Source organism: Hyperoodon ampullatus, assembly GCF_949752795.1.
Source record: "Hyperoodon ampullatus genome assembly, chromosome: 8".
NCBI lineage: Eukaryota > Metazoa > Chordata > Mammalia > Artiodactyla > Ziphiidae > Hyperoodon > Hyperoodon ampullatus.
This window is the reverse complement of record NC_136921.1, coordinates 2,291,052-2,311,341: the sequence shown is the minus strand read 5'-3', so window position 1 is coordinate 2,311,341 and position 20,290 is coordinate 2,291,052. Positions and strand designations below refer to the sequence as shown.

The 20,290-nt window shown below is 58.2% G+C and overlaps 1 protein-coding gene across 1 annotated transcript in view; it reads right to left on the bottom strand.

Annotated features, from left to right (window-relative positions):
* HDAC4 (histone deacetylase 4) overlaps positions 1–20,290 on the bottom strand; it is a gene marked incomplete at both ends in the record, with an annotated part of 189,087 nt that overhangs the window by 16,063 nt on the left and 152,734 nt on the right. Inside the window, 6 exons of the mRNA XM_079709944.1 lie at positions 6,516–6,613; positions 7,338–7,457; positions 9,109–9,196; positions 10,884–10,939; positions 13,022–13,129; positions 16,975–17,021. Of these exons, the coding sequence (XP_079566070.1) occupies positions 6,516–6,613; positions 7,338–7,457; positions 9,109–9,196; positions 10,884–10,939; positions 13,022–13,129; positions 16,975–17,021 (517 nt within the window). The remainder of the gene's footprint in view (positions 1–6,515; positions 6,614–7,337; positions 7,458–9,108; positions 9,197–10,883; positions 10,940–13,021; positions 13,130–16,974; positions 17,022–20,290) is intronic.

Genomic DNA, 20,290 nt, shown 5'->3' with positions numbered 1-20,290 from the left:
AAAGCACAGTTGACCCCATGTGTGGGTGTGTGGTAGGGTGTGTGGGTGTGTGGTGTGTCAGTGTGTGTGTGTGTGCGCAGGGTGGCAGGTGTGGGTACATCGTCAGGCACGGTGTAAGCAGCTGACACAGTTGATGTACGTGTACACACATACTCACTGCATTTTCCTGATTTGGGACCCTCTAGGTTGTAATCCCAAACACTTGCTAAAGTAAGAAAATCTGAAATGGTGCTGTATGCCAGGCGTGTGCCGAGTGGGTCTCCAGCACTGATTTTCAGTGAGCCCTTAGCCCCGACAAATGTCACCTCCCCTCGACGGGACTTGGCTTCCTCACAGGTGAGAAGAGGGCTGATGGCGGCACTCCTGACAATCCCACCGGCCTGCCTTCTGGACCCTGCAGCGTCACCCCACCCAGGACCCTCGTGCCAGAGGGAAGCTGAAAGCCCATCACCAATTAATAGGTTCTGCAAAGGAAATGGGAAACTGGCCTTACATTTTATTTCTAGAATGAAATTTTAAGGAACAGCTTAGCCTGAAAATAATAAGATGTGAATATTTGCTGGAGGCCTTCTCTCAAACCACTGCTTTAAGGTGAGTGTGTCCGTGGGGTCCCCTGTGACCTTCTGCAGGGCAACCGAGGGCAGAGGGGGGTGGGCTGGGAGCGTCCCAGTGTAGCAGACCACTGATCGTCCGCTCACAGGAGGCGAATGCGCCGACCCCTGAGAGAAGAGGTGGACGGGAGCAGCCGTCCGAGTGGGAAAGCGGGGAGGAGGTGGTTGTAGGGACGAGCAGCGTGTGTCCCAGAGCCTCTGCGCCCCTGGGGCTCATGCTGGGGGTGGAGCTCAGGTGGGCAGAGCCGTGCAGGCCACATGTGCAGCTGCGGCCCGTCGCCCTCCTGAGGCCTCCTCTGGGCCCACTCCTGCGGCCTCTGCTCCGGACACCACACTGTGCCCTCCCCTCAGTCCTCAGCTCGCCGGCCGGGCCACATCTGCGGCCACGTTGCCATGGAGAAAAGCTGGGCTGGGCGTCCGCTGAGGGGCAGGCGGGCACGGCAGGCTGGACAACGGGGCGGATGTCGCTGACGAGCCAGTTCCCGCTCGAACCGGCCAGGGCCGCTCCGGGAAGGTGGCAGTGCCAGGTGGTGCTACGGGTGGTGTTATAGGGTGGTGCTACAAGCCACCCTATAACCTCCGGTGATCAGATTATGGGGCGTACCAACACACCATCTCCAAAACCCACAGTGGAATCTAAATGCAAGAGCTGATTCAATAGTCTGCTTCAACTTCTAGAAAGAAAGGAACTTTCGATTCATCCCCCAACCAGGGCCCTACACAAAACCCACCACACTTGTGGCCCGCACCCGCTGGGGGCACATAGCCTGGCGTGGCCAGCGGGCCGAGGCGCTGTCTTTGGGGGCTGTGCTCACCCACGCCGGGGCCTCCACCGGAGCCGGGGTTCAGGCCGGGTCGCTGCCCCTGGGTCCCTGCTGCCCCTCCGAGTGCCCCGGAGGCATGGTCCACACAAACTGGCCCCTGGAAGCTTCACCCACACAGGCCCCCTCCCTCACTGCCGTGCTTTCGGCTGGTCTCGCAGTTAAGCATCCCCAGCCGGGAGAGCGCCCGTGAGCTGGAAGCACCAGGCAGAGGATACCGGCTGTGGCGGAACCCTGAATCCAGACCTGGTTTTACAGGAGGGTGTGGCCTGGGTGGTACCTGACAACGCAGTTGCAATAATCACAGCATTTTGATCATTGAAAACTTCCTTTTGTTGTACGTTGTGCAAGTTCTTGCTTTGAGGGCCAAGGCGAGGGCAGGTGTGTTTCCTCTGGGATCTGGGATCTCCGCACACCTGCACGGTAGGCGTGGCCTCTGAACCTCCCTGTTTTGGGGTCCCCCGCATCCTTTCAAGACCCCGTCCTCTCCACCAGGACTGCCAGGCGAGTGGCTGGAGCACCTGCTCGTCAAGCAGCCGAACTCTGCTGCGAGTCAGAATCAGAACAGAGACGGTGATGACGGGAGCTCAGCTGCCCTGGCCTGGCTGCCCAGACGGTGATGCCACGGCCTGTCGGGACAGAGTTGGACGTGGCGGGCAGGCTGAAGCCCGTCCACACTGGACGCCGTCCCCGCTCCTGCCCCTCTAGGCCCGGCCACCCTTGCCCACGGCCCCCCTCCCACTCCGGAGCTGCTGCCCCACAGGCCGCGGGTGTCTTCGCACTCGGCTCGCCCCGCCTCCACCTGCTGAGGTGGGGACGCTCCTCCCCCTGCCCCTGCAGCCTCCTGGAAGGGGGGTGGGTGCATGCCTACTCCAGACCCTAATGTACTCTTGCCCCCTCCCGCCCCTGCGCTCCAGGTCCCTCCCGTAGCCCCCCAGGAGGCCCCGTGCCCGCCCAGCCTCCGGCCCCCGCCAGGCACCATCCTCGGGCCTTCACACGGGTGGCACGGAGGCTCTCAGAGCACGCAGACCCAACCCCCTCACTGCTCCCTTAGCCCACAGCACTCAGCACCCCTTCCCTTCGTGTGCCCCGGGAACGAATGCCAGAGGCGGTGAGCCTGCCGAGGGGCCCGCGACCCACCCCAGCCTGAGGAGCGGGTCTCTGCAGGGCCGGGCAGGACCTCGACGGGGGGCGACCCACCAGGCACCTCCCGGGCCTCTCCCGCCGCCCCACGGGGATGCTCACCTGCCCGCCTGCACCCCCAGCTCCTGTTCCCCAAGCAGGTGCTTCCTTGGAAGCACGGTCTTACTGTCTCTTCTCCCCACAACCCTGTCGCTCCCGTACCCAGAACATTCTGTCCCCCACCACCACCCAGGCTGTCCTTCCTGGGTTGCCAGTGGCCGCCCAGCTGCCAGACTGGGAACACTTTCCGGCTTTTTGCATGAAAATCTGCTAAGGCTGAGGGTCCCAAACCCCACCTGGAGCCCGCTCCTCCTGGCTCTCTTCCTGGTGTGCCCACCCTCCTCCCACGCCAGTGCCCTGAGACCTCGCTGGACCCCCCGCCTTACTCCCCGCCCCGGCTAGGTGCCCTCATCCTTCCTGGGCTCGCCTAGGGGACCCAGCGTGGTCCCACCTTCCCGGGACAGAGCCTGTCACCGAGCTGCTGCGAGACTGCTGGTGACCGTGCAGGCCAGGCCCTTGAAGGCTCCAGAACCGTCGGGGTCAGACAGGCGGGTTCCACCGTCAGGGCTGCTCCTGCGGGCACGTCACCCTCCCCGACACCCCATGCCGGCTCTTCCTCCGGGGCTTGGCCGGGAAGCTCCCTCACCTGAGGGCAGGTGTGAGCCCCACTCCATCATCACATGCTCGCCTCACCTGCTCGGGGCTCTAGAGCCACCCACGAGGACGGTACCACGTGTGCCCCCTTTTATGCAGGTACAGTGATGGCTTGCTGAACACGGGATTGTGAAACTCTGAGTTTTTAGCTAATATGTTTTTGCTTCTAAAGTCACTGCAGAATGTCCTCAGACAAACTCTCTACATAGGAAAAGACGTGGATGCCCTTAAAGAGATATAGAATTGCCTCTAGCAGGTTTCAAGTCAATATCTTCATAGCGGTGAGAGCTGGGCCCTCGGGACACAACATTTCTGGAACAGATACGCCATCGTGAATGCAGCCAGTGCCACCAAACTGTACACTTGCACGTGGTTCAAACAGTATGTTTTATATATATTTTAGCACAACAGAAAAAAAAATGTTAAAAAAACCCACAACATAACTTATGGAAGAAACAAAAGAGCCTCAACCTTCGTGCCAGGCTGGAAAGGTCAGGGTAAATGAAATGAACCTGCCCAGCTGCTCAATTTAAAGGCAACTCTCACTCACTAAGAGATTAAAGCTTCCACTCTCGAATATCCAGCTTCACTGCCATCTCTGATAACCTTTATGATATCGCATTTAAACCCCAAACTACGACCTAAGAGCACGAACAATCCCAGCTCCATCTCTGTGCACTGCCAGGCGGCAGGTAAGTCAGGGGTTAAGAAAAGTGCATCATTATCTCCTGGCCCGGAGGCCTCAGCCCTGCTCAGCAAACTTCAAAGCCACTGGCCTGGCTGGTTTGAATTAAGGTTCCCTTTTCTCCTACAAGTCTCCAAGCCCAGGAGAAAGTGCCGCTGCCTCTGGATTTCATTAGTGGCAATTTTCTTATCTCTTCTTCATCTCGGGCTTGATCTCCTGAAATGCAACGAGGCAGGCCGTGGGTCTGAGCACAAGGTGCTGCCTCGAAAGCATGAAGGCACGCATGTCCTGGGGCCCCCAGGGAGCGGGGCACAAGGAGGGAAAACGGATCCTGACCCTCCTTCCCCCATCCGATCGATGCCCAGGGAACCATAAATTGTAAACTTCAAAGTGCTACTTTACATTAAAATCAATAAAAAAAAATCCTGAAACAATTTTCCTTTTCAAAGAGGCTATTTGAGCTTTACAAAGTTCATTTCATAGGGCACCATCATGTACACGCTTGGCAGAAGACTAAAACGGAATGTCAACAGAGACTTAAGAGTGAAAGGTCCATCTCAAAGCTGGCGGGGTGGGGGGGTGGGGGGACCTCCAGGACCCGCCTCGCCTGCTCGCTGGGCTGGGTGCGGGCCTTTCCACCCCGATCAGAGTGCCCAGTGCACACTGAGTCAGGCCCTGGGGGCCGATCCAGTCGGAACCTGGCCTGAAGGAAGAGAGAACCACCATTTTTATCGCTTTTATCCACAGTTTAAAGAAAGCCCCTCCTTCTCTGCCTTCACCAGAGTTCAGCGACACTGGGTCCCCCGAGGCCCCAGAGTTCACTCGGGCTCTATCTATGCCTCTTACATGGAGTCCAGACCCTTTACCTCTAAGGAAGCCCCCTAAGAGGGCCGGTTCTCTTGGGGGAGGTGACAAAGTGCTGGTGGCCGGAGGGCATCTCAGGACAGGCAGTGACAACCCCGACCAGTGATGGTGGGTTCAGATTTCCTGAAGCTGATATTTAACTATGTATATGAGCAGCTTTCAGATGTGGTATCCATCTGGGGGAGTCCTTCTCCCCTAAATAAGTGAGGGCAAAGGTCAACATTACATTACATCTGATCAAGAGGAAGAACAAACAACAAAATTAAACCACTGAGGTCAGAGGAAAAAGCGAGCCAGGTGATGATCAGGGCAGGCCTTCTAAGGAGGTGATGGACTAGCTGGACCTCCTGCCCTATTTGCACAGACCAGTGTCATTGTTGGAGCAGTTTCACTGTTGAGCTATGAACTAAGTGGTTGGGGAAGAGGCCTCATGTCGGCCGAGCCACCCTTGGGGCCAGGCCTTTGCATCACCAGACCCGGACACCCACCCTGAGGCTGGGGACCAGGACCCGGTTTCCAGATGAGGAAAGCAGATGCTGCGAGGGGTCATGTGACCCATGACCTCTGCTGCCCCCCGCCCCCCAGCATGAGGCAGGGTCCTCGGCCAAACTTTTATGGGTGTGTCCTTTGCTGGAATCTCATCTGCCAGACACGACACACTTGTGCTTACACGCACACGTGCACACGCACCCACAGACACACACACACCAACGCAGGCACACACGTGTCCACAGAGGCGTGTGCATCACACATACACACACCACACATGCCTGCATGCAGGACAACAAGAGCACGTAGTCAAAGAGAAAGGGAGAAAAGGCCTCTGGAAACTTCATGGGATTCCAATGCCTGGTGCAGACATGGTGCTTTTAACAAAGACTGAGGTCTGTCGGCTTCGCCACCAAACAGAACTCTCCTCCTCCCGAGGGCCCCTGGGACTCGCACTTGGGCAGGTGCTGCCCCCCAGGCCACTTGCTCCTTCTCCAGCAGGAAAAGGAAACCTATGCTCTGAGCACCCATTTCTGGCCACAGGAATCCCTTCAATATCGCCCAGATCAAAGCAGAAATCACCATTTGATGACAAAGGCAAACACTGTGTTTTACAACATCACCCTGCGGCCCGAGTCTAGCGGCCCAGCATACCGTGAAGGAACCGGGATGAATGGGGAGTCGTCTCTCGATTTTTATGTCAATAAAGGAGGGATATTTATTTCTGTTTCCCATTATCTCACAAAAGGTTTTTTGGAAGAAATATTAGGAGATTATGAGCCCTTTCAGATTCGAGCACCCGCTTTTCATTAACATAACATTTTCTGACACCTTGCCTCGGTCTCCATCACTTTCTTACTGTTAAGATGCGAGACAGATTCCTGTTTTCCATTTAATGCACAAGACGGGAACACCACAGACAGAAGGTGAGAAGACAGACTTGAAGGTGCCACCTTTGGCTTAAAGAGCAAACTGGGAGAAGCCCCAGAGCCCGTTCCTCCAAAACGCAGAGACAGAAAGGTTGGTCCCTGCAGGCGCATGCTCACGGCGCTGAGGGCCCTGCCCGGGGACCGTGTGGCGGGGGGGGGCTTGCTCACGGAGGAAGATGAAGGTCAAAGGAAAACAGTAAACCCCGCAAGAGCTGCAGCCGTCAGGGAATTCCCGATTGTTCCCTAAATGCCCCAAGGGGCAGGAAGCCGGGACTCTTACCTGAAGGCTGCCAAGTACTCTGCGTCTCCCATGGGGGGGTCAAGGCCGCCGGTGAAAGCCATGTTGACGTTGAAGCCCACGCCGGGCCCCGTGCCCACCTGCATGGAGGAGAGAGATGGGCGTCACGGACCATGACCCCAGCGGCCCTGCCGGTGCACCCCTAGCCTGCCCGGGTCCCCAAGGCCCGGACACACTGCCTTCAACGATGGAGCATTTTCAGAGGCAGGGCCCCCGTCCCTCTCCACGGGTGGAGTGTGTGGGGCTGCCCTGCCCAGGGGAGGGGCCGGCAGCGTGCACCCACAGGGCCCTGCGAGCAAGGCTGTCCTTCCCAACTTCCTTCCCAGAAGGAGGCCCAGAGGCAGACGATCCTTTTTCCTTGGGTGGGATTCCCCACTGTCGGGGCCTCTTTGTTCAGAGTGTGGGGCTCTGCTGGGGCATCGGGGTGTCCCACAGGATCCTGCCACTCCGGGGCCCACCGTGTGGCACCGGACAGGTGAGAGGATGGCCCCGCCCAAGGGACAGGACGAAAGGCGTGGCTTGGAGATGCGTTGTGACTGCACACAGCAGCCTCTCCTGCAGGACAAGGGCACCCCACTCTCACCCGTTCATAAATTCTGCAGTCTGTCTGGATTAGAACCAGAATGCTCTCCTGTTTTCCATCTGTACTTGGACAAGATAAAGCCCACGTGGGCACACGCGATGGAATCATGGCTGACGGCTGCCCCCCATCCCCGCTGGGAGCCCTTGCTCTGCGTTGCAGGTGTGGCTACACCTGTTCTCATGCCCCCTCCAAGGCCCAGCACGGGATGGAGCCCCGCTCACCTCGTCAGGTGCCCCGCTGCCCGGGAAGAAGTTCCCGTCATCGTAGCGGTGCAGCGAGATGTACAGCACGCTGGGGTCACTGTAGAAGGCCTGCTGGGTCCCGTTCCCATGGTGCACGTCCTGGAAGGGCGGGGGTGGGGGGTCGACTCAGCGCAGGTGCCCTCGGGCCCTGGCTGACGATCCCCGTGGCTCGGGGCCCTTGGGGCCCTGGAAAGAGAAGGAAGATGCCCCAGGTGGCGTCCTCCTCGCCCGCACGGCACCCCATGGGGCAGGTTTGGCGGGTGTCTCAGCTTCCCCGGAGGCCGCGATTTTCCAGGCAAAGTCATTTGATCAATTTCTTGTCACAGCCGGGTGGGTGAGCGCCGGGGAGGTCGCTGACCGTGGCCACTCACCTGCTCCGCACTGGACCCTGGGGTACACGGGAGACCATCCCCGGGGCCGAGTGACGGGGGTGCCAGGCCCCAAACAGGAATGACAACCCGCTTCTCCGAATCGCAGTGACCACGTGTTGAAACCGCACAGCGGAGCGGCCCGCTGCATACAGCGTGCACACTTGAGGGCTGCACACGAGTCTGTGATTTTAAACCCCGGGGAACTGCTTAGAATCCTTACTCTATTTATGAGAGCTGTCTGTGCTCATTATAGAAAAGTGGAAGGACAGCTGTAAGTGAGGAACCAGCTGGACCCCACTGAGGCCCACCGCCGCCGAGGGGCGCACACCAGGGCCTTGGCGCTCACGCACCACTTGTGCGCTGTTCCACGTGACAGCGGAGCCCTCGCACGCGGTTCTGCGACAGCACCAGATGGATCATCCACTTTCCGCAGGGGCTCCAGGCACACCCACCTTCTCCAGCACTCAGCTGTTACACGTGCCCAGCATCTCTGACTGCTCCCCAAGGGGCGCTAAGGGAAGGGCCCCCTGGGGCCAAGGCACCAGGCGTGTGAAGACTGGGCTCCGCAGTCCACGCTGTGCGGCCGTGGCACCCAAGGGCCCCTTGACCAGTGCCGGCCGCCCGGAGCTTGGGGGTGTCCCGGGCTGTGTTCTGGTTTTTCTTTTCCCAAAGGAGAAGGACTTCGCAGCATAAAAGATAATTCCACCCAATGTACCTGATCTTTTTAACTAAAAAAATTGATGAAATAAGTCTTAAATACCAAAGAGAATGTTCCCCCTGCCCCCACCATATACGGCTTAAAAAAGAAGAGTAAAGTGAACACCTAGAATCCCCATCTCCAGCATAAGACTCCGTATACCTATTTTTGGAGTTCAGTTATTCTATAGCGTTTTTCATAGAGTTTACCTTTGAGGCAGTGGGATGGTCAGATGCGGCCCCTCCCATGGGAAAATGGGAAGGAGATTAAACCAGCGTAAATTGGCTCCCCTCTGCAGGGAAGGCCTTTACACCGGGAGTGACAGTGATGCAAAGCTGCCACGTTGGCTCGGGGAGGGCGGGCCACACCCTTGATCCCTGTCGAGGTCCAGGCTCGAACCCCTCCTGCACTCCCGCCTCTCAGCGAGGTTCTGCAAGGATTGCCCTCCGGCTGCTGCCCTCAACCACGGGCCTATTTCTAGACACTTCAGGAGCCGGGATATTGGCGGGATCGGCTGATTGAAGCTGTCAAACAGACTCCTAACAGGTTTGGGCTTTTACTTTCTGCATCTTTGAGGTAGTTTCCAGAAAGGTAAGGCCCCCAAATCCCATTGCCAGTGGAGATGGAAAAGCTCGCCTCCCTCTCCCACTGTCTGCGGGGGAGATAAGGACGGGCCACTCACCCAGTCCACCACGAGGGTCTTGCTCACACTCAACCTCTGCTGGAGAAGCTTGGCTGCGACGGCCACGGAATTGAAGTAACAGAACCCCCTGGCAGGCGAGAATCAGGAGAAATAGAGACAAATTCCGGGCTCTGATTAGTTTTTCTTCAACTTGCGATAGAACATTCTAGAATCCCACGAGGGTCTAGAATCCCACGAGGGTCTAGAAGGTGGGGCGAATGCGTGGCTCCTGATCAAGCGGTTTGGAAATGTTAACTGATGCTGATCATTCTCACACACACACACACACACACACACACACACACACACGCACACACACACGGTCCCTGCGTGCAGGCTGCCAGCGCTCCCAGGGTGAGAGAGTCCATCTCACTTTATGCCCCCAGGACATCTCCCAGAACATGTACTGACCGACCTGTCAAGAGGCACCGAGGCCCACAGAACACCAAAGTTACTCATTTGACTTGCTCACTGCGCATCTTTCCATATTCTAAGATGTATAACATTGATTCTAGAGAGTCTCTGAGAGAACGAGAAAAACAAGCTGAGAAAGTGAGTCAAGTAAAAATGAAACTCTCCTAAACCTGAATTTCCCTTTGCCTGAATCACCAAAGAAAATGAGAAGCCTGGGTGGGTCTGTTTTCGGGCTGTAGGCTGCCCGGCGGGAAGCCTCGCCCCAGCAGCCGCCGCCTCTCTGGCCGCGCTGGCCCCAGGACCGAACTGTGCGGTCTCCAAGGGCCTCCACGGACGTGTCCCTCCATATTCCATCTCGGTCCATCTGCGCCCACCCTTCAGAATATCTGACAGCTCAGACTCGAATTAGAAAGGTGACCTCAGCGAAATGCCACAAACAATCAGCGCCCGCTCCTCGGTCCCGTGGACCGCTCCGGGCCAGGGACACGGTGGTGACGACAGCTCCCTTTACGGTGAAGGGTCCCTTCCTGAAGCCCGGCCCCGACGCCCTCACTGGGGATTCCAGGTGGCGAGGGCTCCACCGCCCGTTGGCTGAAGGCCAGGCTCCCTCCAGCACTGCCCCCGCGCTTCCTGCTTCTCCCCACGGCTCTGTCTGCACCATCCGTGCTTCACCAGCCGACAAACCAGCGCTCATTCCCCCAGCCACCGCCCGTCCCCTCGTCCTGACGACCCACAACACGGTGTCTGCTGTCTCGGGGCCCGAGGGCGAGCCCCCGACATCACGCTCGCTGAGGGTTTTCTGCGTCCACTCCACGCACAACTGCCCTGGTCAAGTCCTGTGACGGCCCCCAGGCGGCTTCTCCTCGACCAGGATGGACCCTGAATCCGCACGTCAACCCCGCCACCTCGGCCAGCTTCTCGTGTGCACAGTCAGGGGTGTCCACGACCCGAAACACAGGCCAGAGAGCTGACCCCTGTGCTCATGACCTTGGGACTTCCGCCTCGCGGTGCCAAGCCATGAGCAGGTCAGCTGGAAGGCCACATGTGAGCAGACCTGAGGCCTGACTGTGAAAGCTCTAGAACGAGGAAGCACCACGAGAACTCCTTCTGGGGCAGCTGAAGTTCCCTCTCCCAGGCCTGACAATGAGACGACTCCTCTGGACTCGCTTCTGCACACACGGCCACCCATCCTGCTCACCTCCACACGCCGCCCCCTGCATCTCTTCACCGGGACCAACCCTAACCAACTCGAGCTGCACGTACAGTTACGCCCTGCTGGACCGGCCGCTCGGGGACCGTGCACGGGCAGGCGCGAGAATGCCGCACGTCCCCTGCCCGAGAGTGACTGTGTGTGTACTTACATGGGCGTGCTCTCCTCCGCGTGGTGTCCTGGGGGGCGGACCACGGCAAAGCCATTCTACGCGCGACACCAAAAGGGAGAGATGCGGACAAAAGATTGGTTTCAGGTCAGTGAGAAAAGGCAGAGTGTGCGTGAGGACACGGTTTCCAGCTGCCTTCCGGGCACACAGACGTAGGGCAGGATACAGGGCTGGCTGTAAGCACTTCAAAGACATCTAGGTCCCTTCTCTGAACGAGGCCTGCTGGTTATCACAAATTACTAAGATAAAAGGTGAGTCCATCCCCGATTTTCTATCTTTGACAGCCTGCTGGCAAGGCTGGGAGCTGCTCAGCTGGGGAAGCAGGGTAGGAGTGGAAGGTGCACCCCGGTCCCCCTCTGATCATAACCAGCATCCCCAGGAAGCAACTTGACGGGAACCCTGGACGCAGATGAAACGGAGAAGGCTCGGCCTCTGCACAGATGCTGTGCCCTAGTTTGGCCTTAACGTGAATCTCTCTGCTGTCCGTGCAGCTCAGTTCCCAGGGGACTGAGCGACGCAGAAAACAATCACTAACGCTTAGAAGGAAAATCTCAGAGGCTGGAGAGGAGCTTCAGCCCCCACCCCTGCTTAGGACCCCTGAGTCACTTATGCTTTAAAAGAACCATCTGCAAACCATCCTGCAGCCACCATAATAAAAACGGTTTAGACAGGCACCCGGATCTCACCAGCGCAGGAAGCTGTGCGGTCGAGGTCTGTAACAGAGATCCATGGGTCGTGGACCACGCTGACCAGGCATGGGAAGTGTACCCAGCCTGCTGCAGAGACCAGCTCAGGGATGGACGGGGGGGGCACACTTAGTGGGAGCCCCGCCGCGGCACGCTTGGCGCTGCCCAACTATCTCCCTGCTCCTGCATAGGACCCCGCCCTGCGGTTCTGCATGGGGATGCGGGCCCCAGGGGTCCCGTGCCCGAGGGGCCTTTGCATAGCAACCCCAAGGCTCTGTGCCCTTCCCGCGGAGCTGAGAGCTGACTGGCAGCGGGCAGCGATGGCGGGTGGCCTTCGGGTACGGTGGCAGGAGGAGACCCGGGCACACATGTTTGCAGGGAAACGGAAGCTCCATGTCAGTGCCCCGATGAAGCAGTAAAACTTATCAATTTCATTAAGCCTCGACGTCTTTTTAACACCCGTGCAAAGAGATGGGGAGGCGTGTAAATAACCCACGGGGCTGTCACCTCAAAGAAAACGACAGACAGTGGCTGCTGTCAGGGGTGGGATTTGAGCTTTCCCGTGAAACTGAGAACTCTGGAAAACTTGTATGCGGCCCAGCTCTTCCCAGCACTGAGAAGACCTTCCTGACGAGATGGGTGGTAACATTCATGGTTTCAAAGATTAGTGATGCTTTGGACACCGTATAATAAAATGTGCCAAGATTTGGAAGACCTACATGATCCAGTGAGCCCCTATTTCTAAACAACTATGCACTGTGCAAACGTCAGGATAACTGACTGGCTCCACGTGCGAGGCTGATGGAATTACTTGTACAGGAGGACAAGCTCGCTGATGCTGTTTTAGGGTCCACGCTGCAACTCGTCTTCAAGAAGCTGTCACTTGTTGAATTTTGGCATAGCATCAAAGAAGAATACCCACAATTATCTGAAAAAGCTATTAAAATACTCCCCCTCCCCCAGTTCTGCATCTGTGCGAGGCCAGATTTTCTTCGTGTGCTTCAACTAAAACAACACGTCACCAGACACGGAAGCAGAAGCAGGTATGAGAGTCCAGCTGAGCGACTAAGCTCTTATTATTATATTTAAATTAATAAATATTTTAAAAGCCTCAGTTTTAAACTCTAATGAGTGGTCAAGGCTGATGACACAACTCACAAAGACAAAAGCTCTTTGGGATTTTTCAGCCACTGTAAGAATGTAGAGTGTTCCCGAGACCGAATTCTTTGAGAAGTGCTGTATCATTACACGTGTTTTCACAAGCGTGGGAAAAGTCCCCTCGGGTTCAACAGTGATGACGGAGCTGGGTCCGCCCGTACGCCCCGTCACAGCCACCAGGTGCCTGTCCAGAGGGCGAGTGACGCGGGCTGGCTGTCCCTCCCTCCCTCCCCGGGCTGTGTCCTCCCAGGACCCCTCCCGCTGGTCCGCACTGACCTTCAGTTCCCCTGTGGCCACTTTGAAGACCAGCTCCACCACGCAGCCCACGGCCAGGCGGGCTGCCCCCGACGAGTGGACCTCGTTCCATATGGTGTCACTGTCCACCTGTGAAGACATCACGCCCGCAGTAAGGCCGGCGTCCTTGGTCACAGTCACCCCCCATCCCGGCCGGGTGGCCGTGCAGCCAGGGGCCCCTGTGCTCCGCCTCTAAAACCAGAGCCTGCCGTCTCTCCTTGACTAGTTACAGAACGTACCCAGCTCACATTCGGGCTTACTTTTTTTTTTTTTTTGAAGACATGCCAAAAACTACTAAACAGAAAAAGAACAGTGAATGCACCAAAAATAGCATCCTGCGTTTTTACCCCTTTCTGAGGTGTCAGTTCTTTTCTCAATTGCTCCAAAATACTCCATATGCTAGGAGTCACGATGTCAAGGTTACCTAGTTCCCTTCCTTTTTTAACTGCAATGGCAGCTGAGTTACACTAACAATTAGCAAAAGCAAATGTAGCAAGTGTTAGAATTAGAGGTCCTTCCAAATTATGACTTTATTTCATGCTGAATTGAAGGAGAAGCTCCGTGTGTTTGACAGGAGTCGTTAACGGGGACGGCACGTGGACGGGTGCGGGGAGGAGAATCCAGGCTCTTGGACACACACCAGGGGGCTCAGCCCAGGGTATGGCACACCTGCCCAGGTAGCTGTTCCTCGTCAAAGAGAAAAACGTGTGTGGCACAAACCTTTCAGGTAACTACTGTTTGTGTGTTGGTTTATCTACTTACACATTAGATATATTTTTAAAACTCTAGCTAACGTGGGCAGGAAAGAAGACACAGACTTGACGAGTCAGTTCTGCGGAGGCTGAGTCTCCTGCGGGAGCCTGGGGGGCGGGGAGCAGGGGCCACGATAAAGCAGGAGCCCCTGGTTCTAGGTCAAGGGGGCTGCCATCCCCAGGGCAGGGCAGCTGGTGCCTCGGCCGCACACACCTGGGGCTCGCGCGCCCTTCCTGTGGGTGCCCGAGCCTAGAGAGGGTTCTGGGAAGCTGTGAGGAATAAGCCCTTCCACCTGCAGCAGTCGGCCGGGCCTGGGTGAGACCTTCCTTCCCATGACAACCTCTTCCAAGCGCTGAACGCTCGGGGCCCCGGACACAGAGGCGGAGCCGCAGGTGAGGGCCCGGCACCCCCTCTCCGGCCCAGCCAGGGTCAGAGCCCAGGCCCTGCCCACCTGACAAAGGCCCTGATCATTACGTGGTGCGGATGGATTTCTTTCAATGAAGTCCTGGGGCTTCATCTTCAAAGCAAGATGATTTAAAATACATTTACGAGCAGCTCGAGCTATTTCCTGAGGAGTGTTATTCCGTGCAGGCTCTTCTTTTCAATGACCAAACCTCTATGTTCTTTAAATAGCTTCCAAATGTCAGAAGAACGCTCTGCACTTAGCGCACTCTCCGCAGCATTAATATTCAACGTTCAAAGACCAGCTTCTGTTCTAAATAATACTGTGCCGTTATTCATTGAAGTAGCCACTCAACTAGAATATTCTGGACCAGTTGCTTCAGCTGAAGAATCAATTCAATAAAACCAAAGCGAGAGCTGGCAGGAGGGTCCGACCGGTTGCCTGGGCCTCGCGAGAGGCCGTACGTACCCCTGGGCACCAAAAGGGGTTTGGGCAGAACTACGCAGATTATTTCTCCTCCAAATGCGATGATTTGGGTTTTAGGCTAAGTAACCAGGCCAGGTGGGGAAAGGGACTGACCCTCCGCGTGCTCTGCAGGATCTCTGCTCTCCTCCCGCATGACCCCAGGGTCCAGAAGGTCCTGGAACATCGTGTCCAGGGTGAGGGACAGACCCCCCAGCCCCACTGCAGCATCTCCAGAGAACTTGACGGCCCTTTCCACTGCTTCGGGGTCTCAGTCCCCCAGCTTCTGGCCACCAGCTCCCCAGGGACCAACGTGGGATGGTCGGGTTGGAGCCCTGAGTTCCAGAAGTACGAGGCGGCCCTGCTTGGGGCGAGCACAAATACAGGAGCAGGAAGCAAGGGAAAGAGCAAAGGGCCTATTCCACAATTCCTCCGCAATCGCCTACAGCAAAGACGGAGAACAGGTGAAGACAGGGATGGGGAGACCTCTTACGGAGATTTCAAGTGGACACTCGGGGTGGCCACTCTGGGTGGGCCGCGGACCTTAGAAGCCACGGCACTCGGGGCTCCCAGGGCCTGCCAGGGCAGGGCTGGAAGGGAAATGCAATACTCAGGAGGTGAGCAAAGCCGAAGTTTCTCTTATTTGGCTTGGAAAGAAAAGGTAAAAGCATTTAAAAGCTCCATTACAGAACCTAGATGTTAATTCAAGTAGCTTCAGGGGAAGCGACGCACAGCCGTCCTGCACCCTCCCAGCCACACCTGGGCCCCTGGGGTCTCCTCTGCTTCCCTGGCAACACCCCTGGGGCTGGCCCCCAGCTCTGGAAGGAGATTCAGAGGCCCAAGAGGGCTGCGGCTGCACCAGCGACATGGCGAGTCCACGCTGAGCCGGGCGGGAGGGCTGGCACTGCGATTCTCTGCCCTCCTATTGGGGTAGTTATAGAAAACAACTGAAAGTGAACAATCCCTTGAGACACCCTATGGGTCACACTTCCCACTAATTATTCTGATGGGCTCCTCTCTCGACCGGGTTCGACTTGGTGAGATTTTCCACGTCTCCGTGTTCCAGAGCATTTTTGTGCCTGGATGTGGAGGTGGGCGCTGGTAGCCTGCTGGAGGCTGGATCTGGACTTCACACCGGGGAGGGGCCACCTGGCTCAAGGCCCCAGGCCCAGTCCCCTTTTCGCTTTCATTTGCAAATTATAAATCCTGCCTCGCACAGCATGCTGCTGCAGGGCAGTGCAAATCCAAGCCTTTTCAAGTCTGGCCAAAAATTTGCCCCGCATTAAGAGATTGCAGCCTATTTACAGTACAAAATACAATAACTCCAGGAGGGCCTGGTGGTGGTATGAATAAACGCCGTTTATGCTCTTTCTGACGGGATAATTTTCAAAGCAGCGATTTTTGTAAAGACTCAGGAAGAAAACAATTTTGTTTCATTTCCATAACGGAATCCAGACCCCAAGCTTCACCCTGCGATCTGTCATTAGGCTCACACTCGGCTGATGCGCGGTTCCAGCCGAGACGCCCTTGTTGTCCACTAGGTCCTCCGGCCTCTCTGTGACTGTGACCGGCTGCAGCACTTCCCGGGCTGGGGAGCTCCACGGCTAGCAGACTGGCCAGGAGGGGGCTGGTCCTTGCCCTCACCCTCCCTCATCCAGAGGACAGCGGGGGGCGGGGGGACAGCCCCTCCTGATTGAAGGAGAAGCTCTGGCTGCGGAGACCTGGCCTCCGCTGCGCTGAGGTAGGGGTGGGTGCCCAGATGGGTTCTGCGCCCCCATCACGGGCAGGGAAAGCCCAAGTTAAATCAAGATGCTGGTTCTCCTGCGTGTCTACCTGCCCAGGTCTGCCCAAGAGCTCCATCTCCCGGAGAAGCAGCTCTATCCACCCCACGTGGCCCATAAACCTCATGCCCAGGGTCAGAGCTGCACGTGGGGCTTCGGGTTGGAGCTCGGATACGGGATCAACACACACCCCGTGAGGTGACGGATTCACGACCTGAGCCGGGACGAGTGGACTGTTGCCCAGTGGGTCAGACAAGACAGGCCCACACACCGGATCCCGTTTCCTAAAGCCAGTGGTGCCAGACAACCTTCCCTGAAGGAAGGTGCCCCAGATCCACCATCAAAACGCTCACAGGCTCACAGGGCCTTTGAAGCCACACATGTGAGCGGTGGGGCAGCCCCGCCCAGCAGGCCCTGTTTATGGAAAACACCTGGCAACAATTACCTGCTCTGCGGAGAGCAAGGCAGCGATTTCTGTGACCACCAGGACCCTGAGAACAAACAGGACATTATTTACACATTAAAGAAATACTTACCCCGACACCACCGCAGGGCAGCCTGACAAACACCGACGTTAGCGAGCCTGCAGGGAGAAGGAGAGCCGAGGTCAGGTGGGCAGGGTCACCCAGCGCCCCGGCCTGCAGGGAGCACCGCCCCGGCCTGCAGGGAGCATCGCGCTGGCGGCGCCTCAACAGCGCTGACACTTGCGGGAGATGCACAATGTGTCCCACGTACGGAGGGGCAAATGGGCTTCAAGTAACACTGAATCACCGTGTGGCGCCAGCCGGTGGTGGGTCCTGGGCTGAGCGGGCCCAGCCCCTGAGGAGAGCCCTTGCATTCTCCATGGCAACAGCCCCCTCCTCACGGGGTGGGGAGGCCCCACGGAGGCTTCTGCTTCCAGCCCGAGCTGTGCACCTGGCAGGGAACCACCCAGAGCTCCCTGCCCCTGACACTGGCTCTCAGTTCTGAGCTCTGGCTGCCCTCCCCAGCTGTGAGCAAGAGAAAGAGGCCTGGGGTTAAACCCCCCAGGTGAGCCCTTTAGACACGGAGGGGTCCTTTGGGATGTAACAGCAGCCCTCTCCCCATGTACAAGTGTTCCAAGTTCACTGGGATGGTGCACAGCTAAGAAACCACACAGCCTTGAACCTGGCCGTCTAGAAAGGCCTGCCCGGGACCCACGCTGCAGACACAAGGCCCCTGTCCCACGAGGCTCAGGCCTGCCTCGGTGACAAGGACAGGGACTGTCTTCTTCCCCAGTGTGATCCGGGTGCTGGCTGATGACTAGCCTAAAACCTGCCTGTCATGCAGGGCCAGAGGGTGGCACAACTCCCCAGCCCCCGCTCCCACCCCCTGCCCCAGGCGCAGTGTGAAGCCCAGGCTCCAGCTGGCCGACCCCCTGCAGGAGCTGCCCCCATCCGGGAGAGACTATGCAGCCGGGCGCTCCCTGCCCCCCTTCCACTTCACTCCCACTGCGACCCCCAGGCCTTTCCTGGCAGGTTCCACAGCCCAGCTTGGGAGCCTGCTTTCTGGACCCGGCAGAGCCGGGCCCAGTGCTGGGAGGGCTCACTCCCAACACTGCCCTCTCCCCGACCCTGAGCCCCAGCTCTGCTTGGGTGGCCATGAGCTGCTCCCAGGGCACCAGGAAGAAAGCAGGCCTTGGGTCACGGGGTCCGGATGGCTCACCAGGGGAGCAGCCTTGGTGAGGTCTGTGCCCACCTCATCCCGGCTCCTGGCCTGGACCACACTGTGGACCCTCCCCGTCACGCCCCACCCGCTCTGAGATGCCCGGACGGTGGGTCCTGCCCCGGGCCTGCCCTGCCTGCGCCCACGACTCCCCTCCAGGTCACGCCCCCCCGCCGTCTGGGCCCATGGCTCCCCACCCCAGCTCACGCCCCCCCAGCCACCTGCGCCCACGGCTCCCCCCCAGGTCACACCCCCCCAGCCGCCTGCGCCCACGGCTTCCCCCCAGCTCACGCCCTCCCAGCCACCTGCGCCCAGGGCTCCCCCCCAGGTCACACCCCCCCAGCCGCCTGCGCCCACGGCTTCCCCCCAGCTCACGTCCCCCCAGCCACCTGCGCCCACGGCTCCCCCCCAGGTCACACCCCCCCAGCCGCCTGCGCCCACGGCTTCCCCCCAGCTCACGCCCTCCCAGCCACCTGCGCCCAGGGCTCCCCCCCAGGTCACACACCCCCAGCCGTCTGCACCCACGGCTCCCCCCCAGGTCACGCCCCCCAGCCGCCTGCACCCACGGCTCCCCCCCCAGGTCACGCCCCCCCCCAGCCGTCTGCCTCCGCGGCTCGACTGAGGTTCACCTGCCGTGCCTTCTGACATCAGTTAAACTGATTCTCGCGGAGCCACACTGCCTCTGGCCCCATCCCCGTGAGGCCGGGGGCACGCCTGCCTTCTCTTTGTGCCCCGACTACAGGCCCACAGCCGGGAATCAGCGGGTGCGCAGGGGGGTGGAGGAGCCAGCGGGCAGGGAAGTGATGCCCAAGGACAGCAGCCCTGGGAGGGGCTTGCCAGGCCTGCCCTGAGCCCCCCGTGGGAGGTCCTGGGGCCGGAGGGAGAGGGTGGGCTGCAGTGCATGCCGGGGGCGGGGGACAGGGGCGCTGGCACCACGCTGTCCTGCAACAGATTCACCCAATGGCTCGAATCAGGGAGGGCGGCACCGGCCCCCCATGCCCCCATAGGGGCCTGCCCTTGACACGCGGCAGTGGCTCTAGGTGACCACAGGCTGGGAATGGCTTCAAGACGGTTCTCGTAACACCAACTATTCCAGCACACAGGAACATGAGGCTAGCAATGTAAGAGCTTCTCCCAAAGAATCCCAGCGCCCGTGTGTGTGAATCCATGTACATCCATCCGTGTGTGTGTAAATATCAGTGAGAGGGGCTCTGCTGAGACTGGATTTCTGTGTTTGAAATTACAGACTGATGTCTGTATTAAAACCATAAATCATGTGACTATTTTGATTTTGCTCATTATCCAGCCAGGAAAGACCACAATAATAAAAAAGGTAGGATACCCTGCATTTGGACACAAGCCCGTGCTCGGATGGGCAGCAGGGAAACAGGGAAGCTGTCCTGGCCCAGAGCTCCGGAGCAGCCCAGCGGTGGCCTCTCCACTCACACAGCTGGTCTCCCCCCATCCCCAGCCGCCTCGGCCGAGGCCCCAGTTGGTCAGCGAATCCCTCCCCCACTGGCCTCCTGTGTTCCGGGAACACCACTGCCTAGGCCAGGTCACAAAATGTTCAAGCCGAGACGGGGATCTGACGACTGAGGGGCACCCTTGCTTTCCCAGTCCTGGCAGGCTGGCTGACAGGCAGGCTGGGACGCCGACAGGCGCGGGGAAGATGCTGGCTTTCTGCTGCTGCTCCTGCTGCTGTGCTGTGAGCAGAGGGGTCGCCTAGTAACCCTTCACCTGAGCACGGCCAGGCGCTCATGAGGTGCTCCGCAGCCCTGGCTCCGCACTCCTCAGCCATCAGAAGATGAACCCTGACTTCCAGGAACACCTAAGGTGGTGAACAGGCAGCCCCCTGCAGCCCGGCCAAGCTGTGTCACTGCCCCACACTCACTACACAGGCCTCTTTGCACATGGCTTGGAAATTTGTGGATTCAATTAAAAAGAGGAAGGGAGATCACCCAGTAGTGTTGAAACACCGAATCAGGGTACTGTTACATCATCAACTCTTACCATGTCTGGAATAGTCAGACTGATATAAGGACGTTAGAACAATCATCAGAAATGTAAATAGGTCTCAAGTGGTAGGAAGGTATCTGCTTGGGCATCCTCACGGCAACGTGAGTAGACTTCACAACACAAAACTCAGTAGGAGAGAAAAAGGAAACAGAA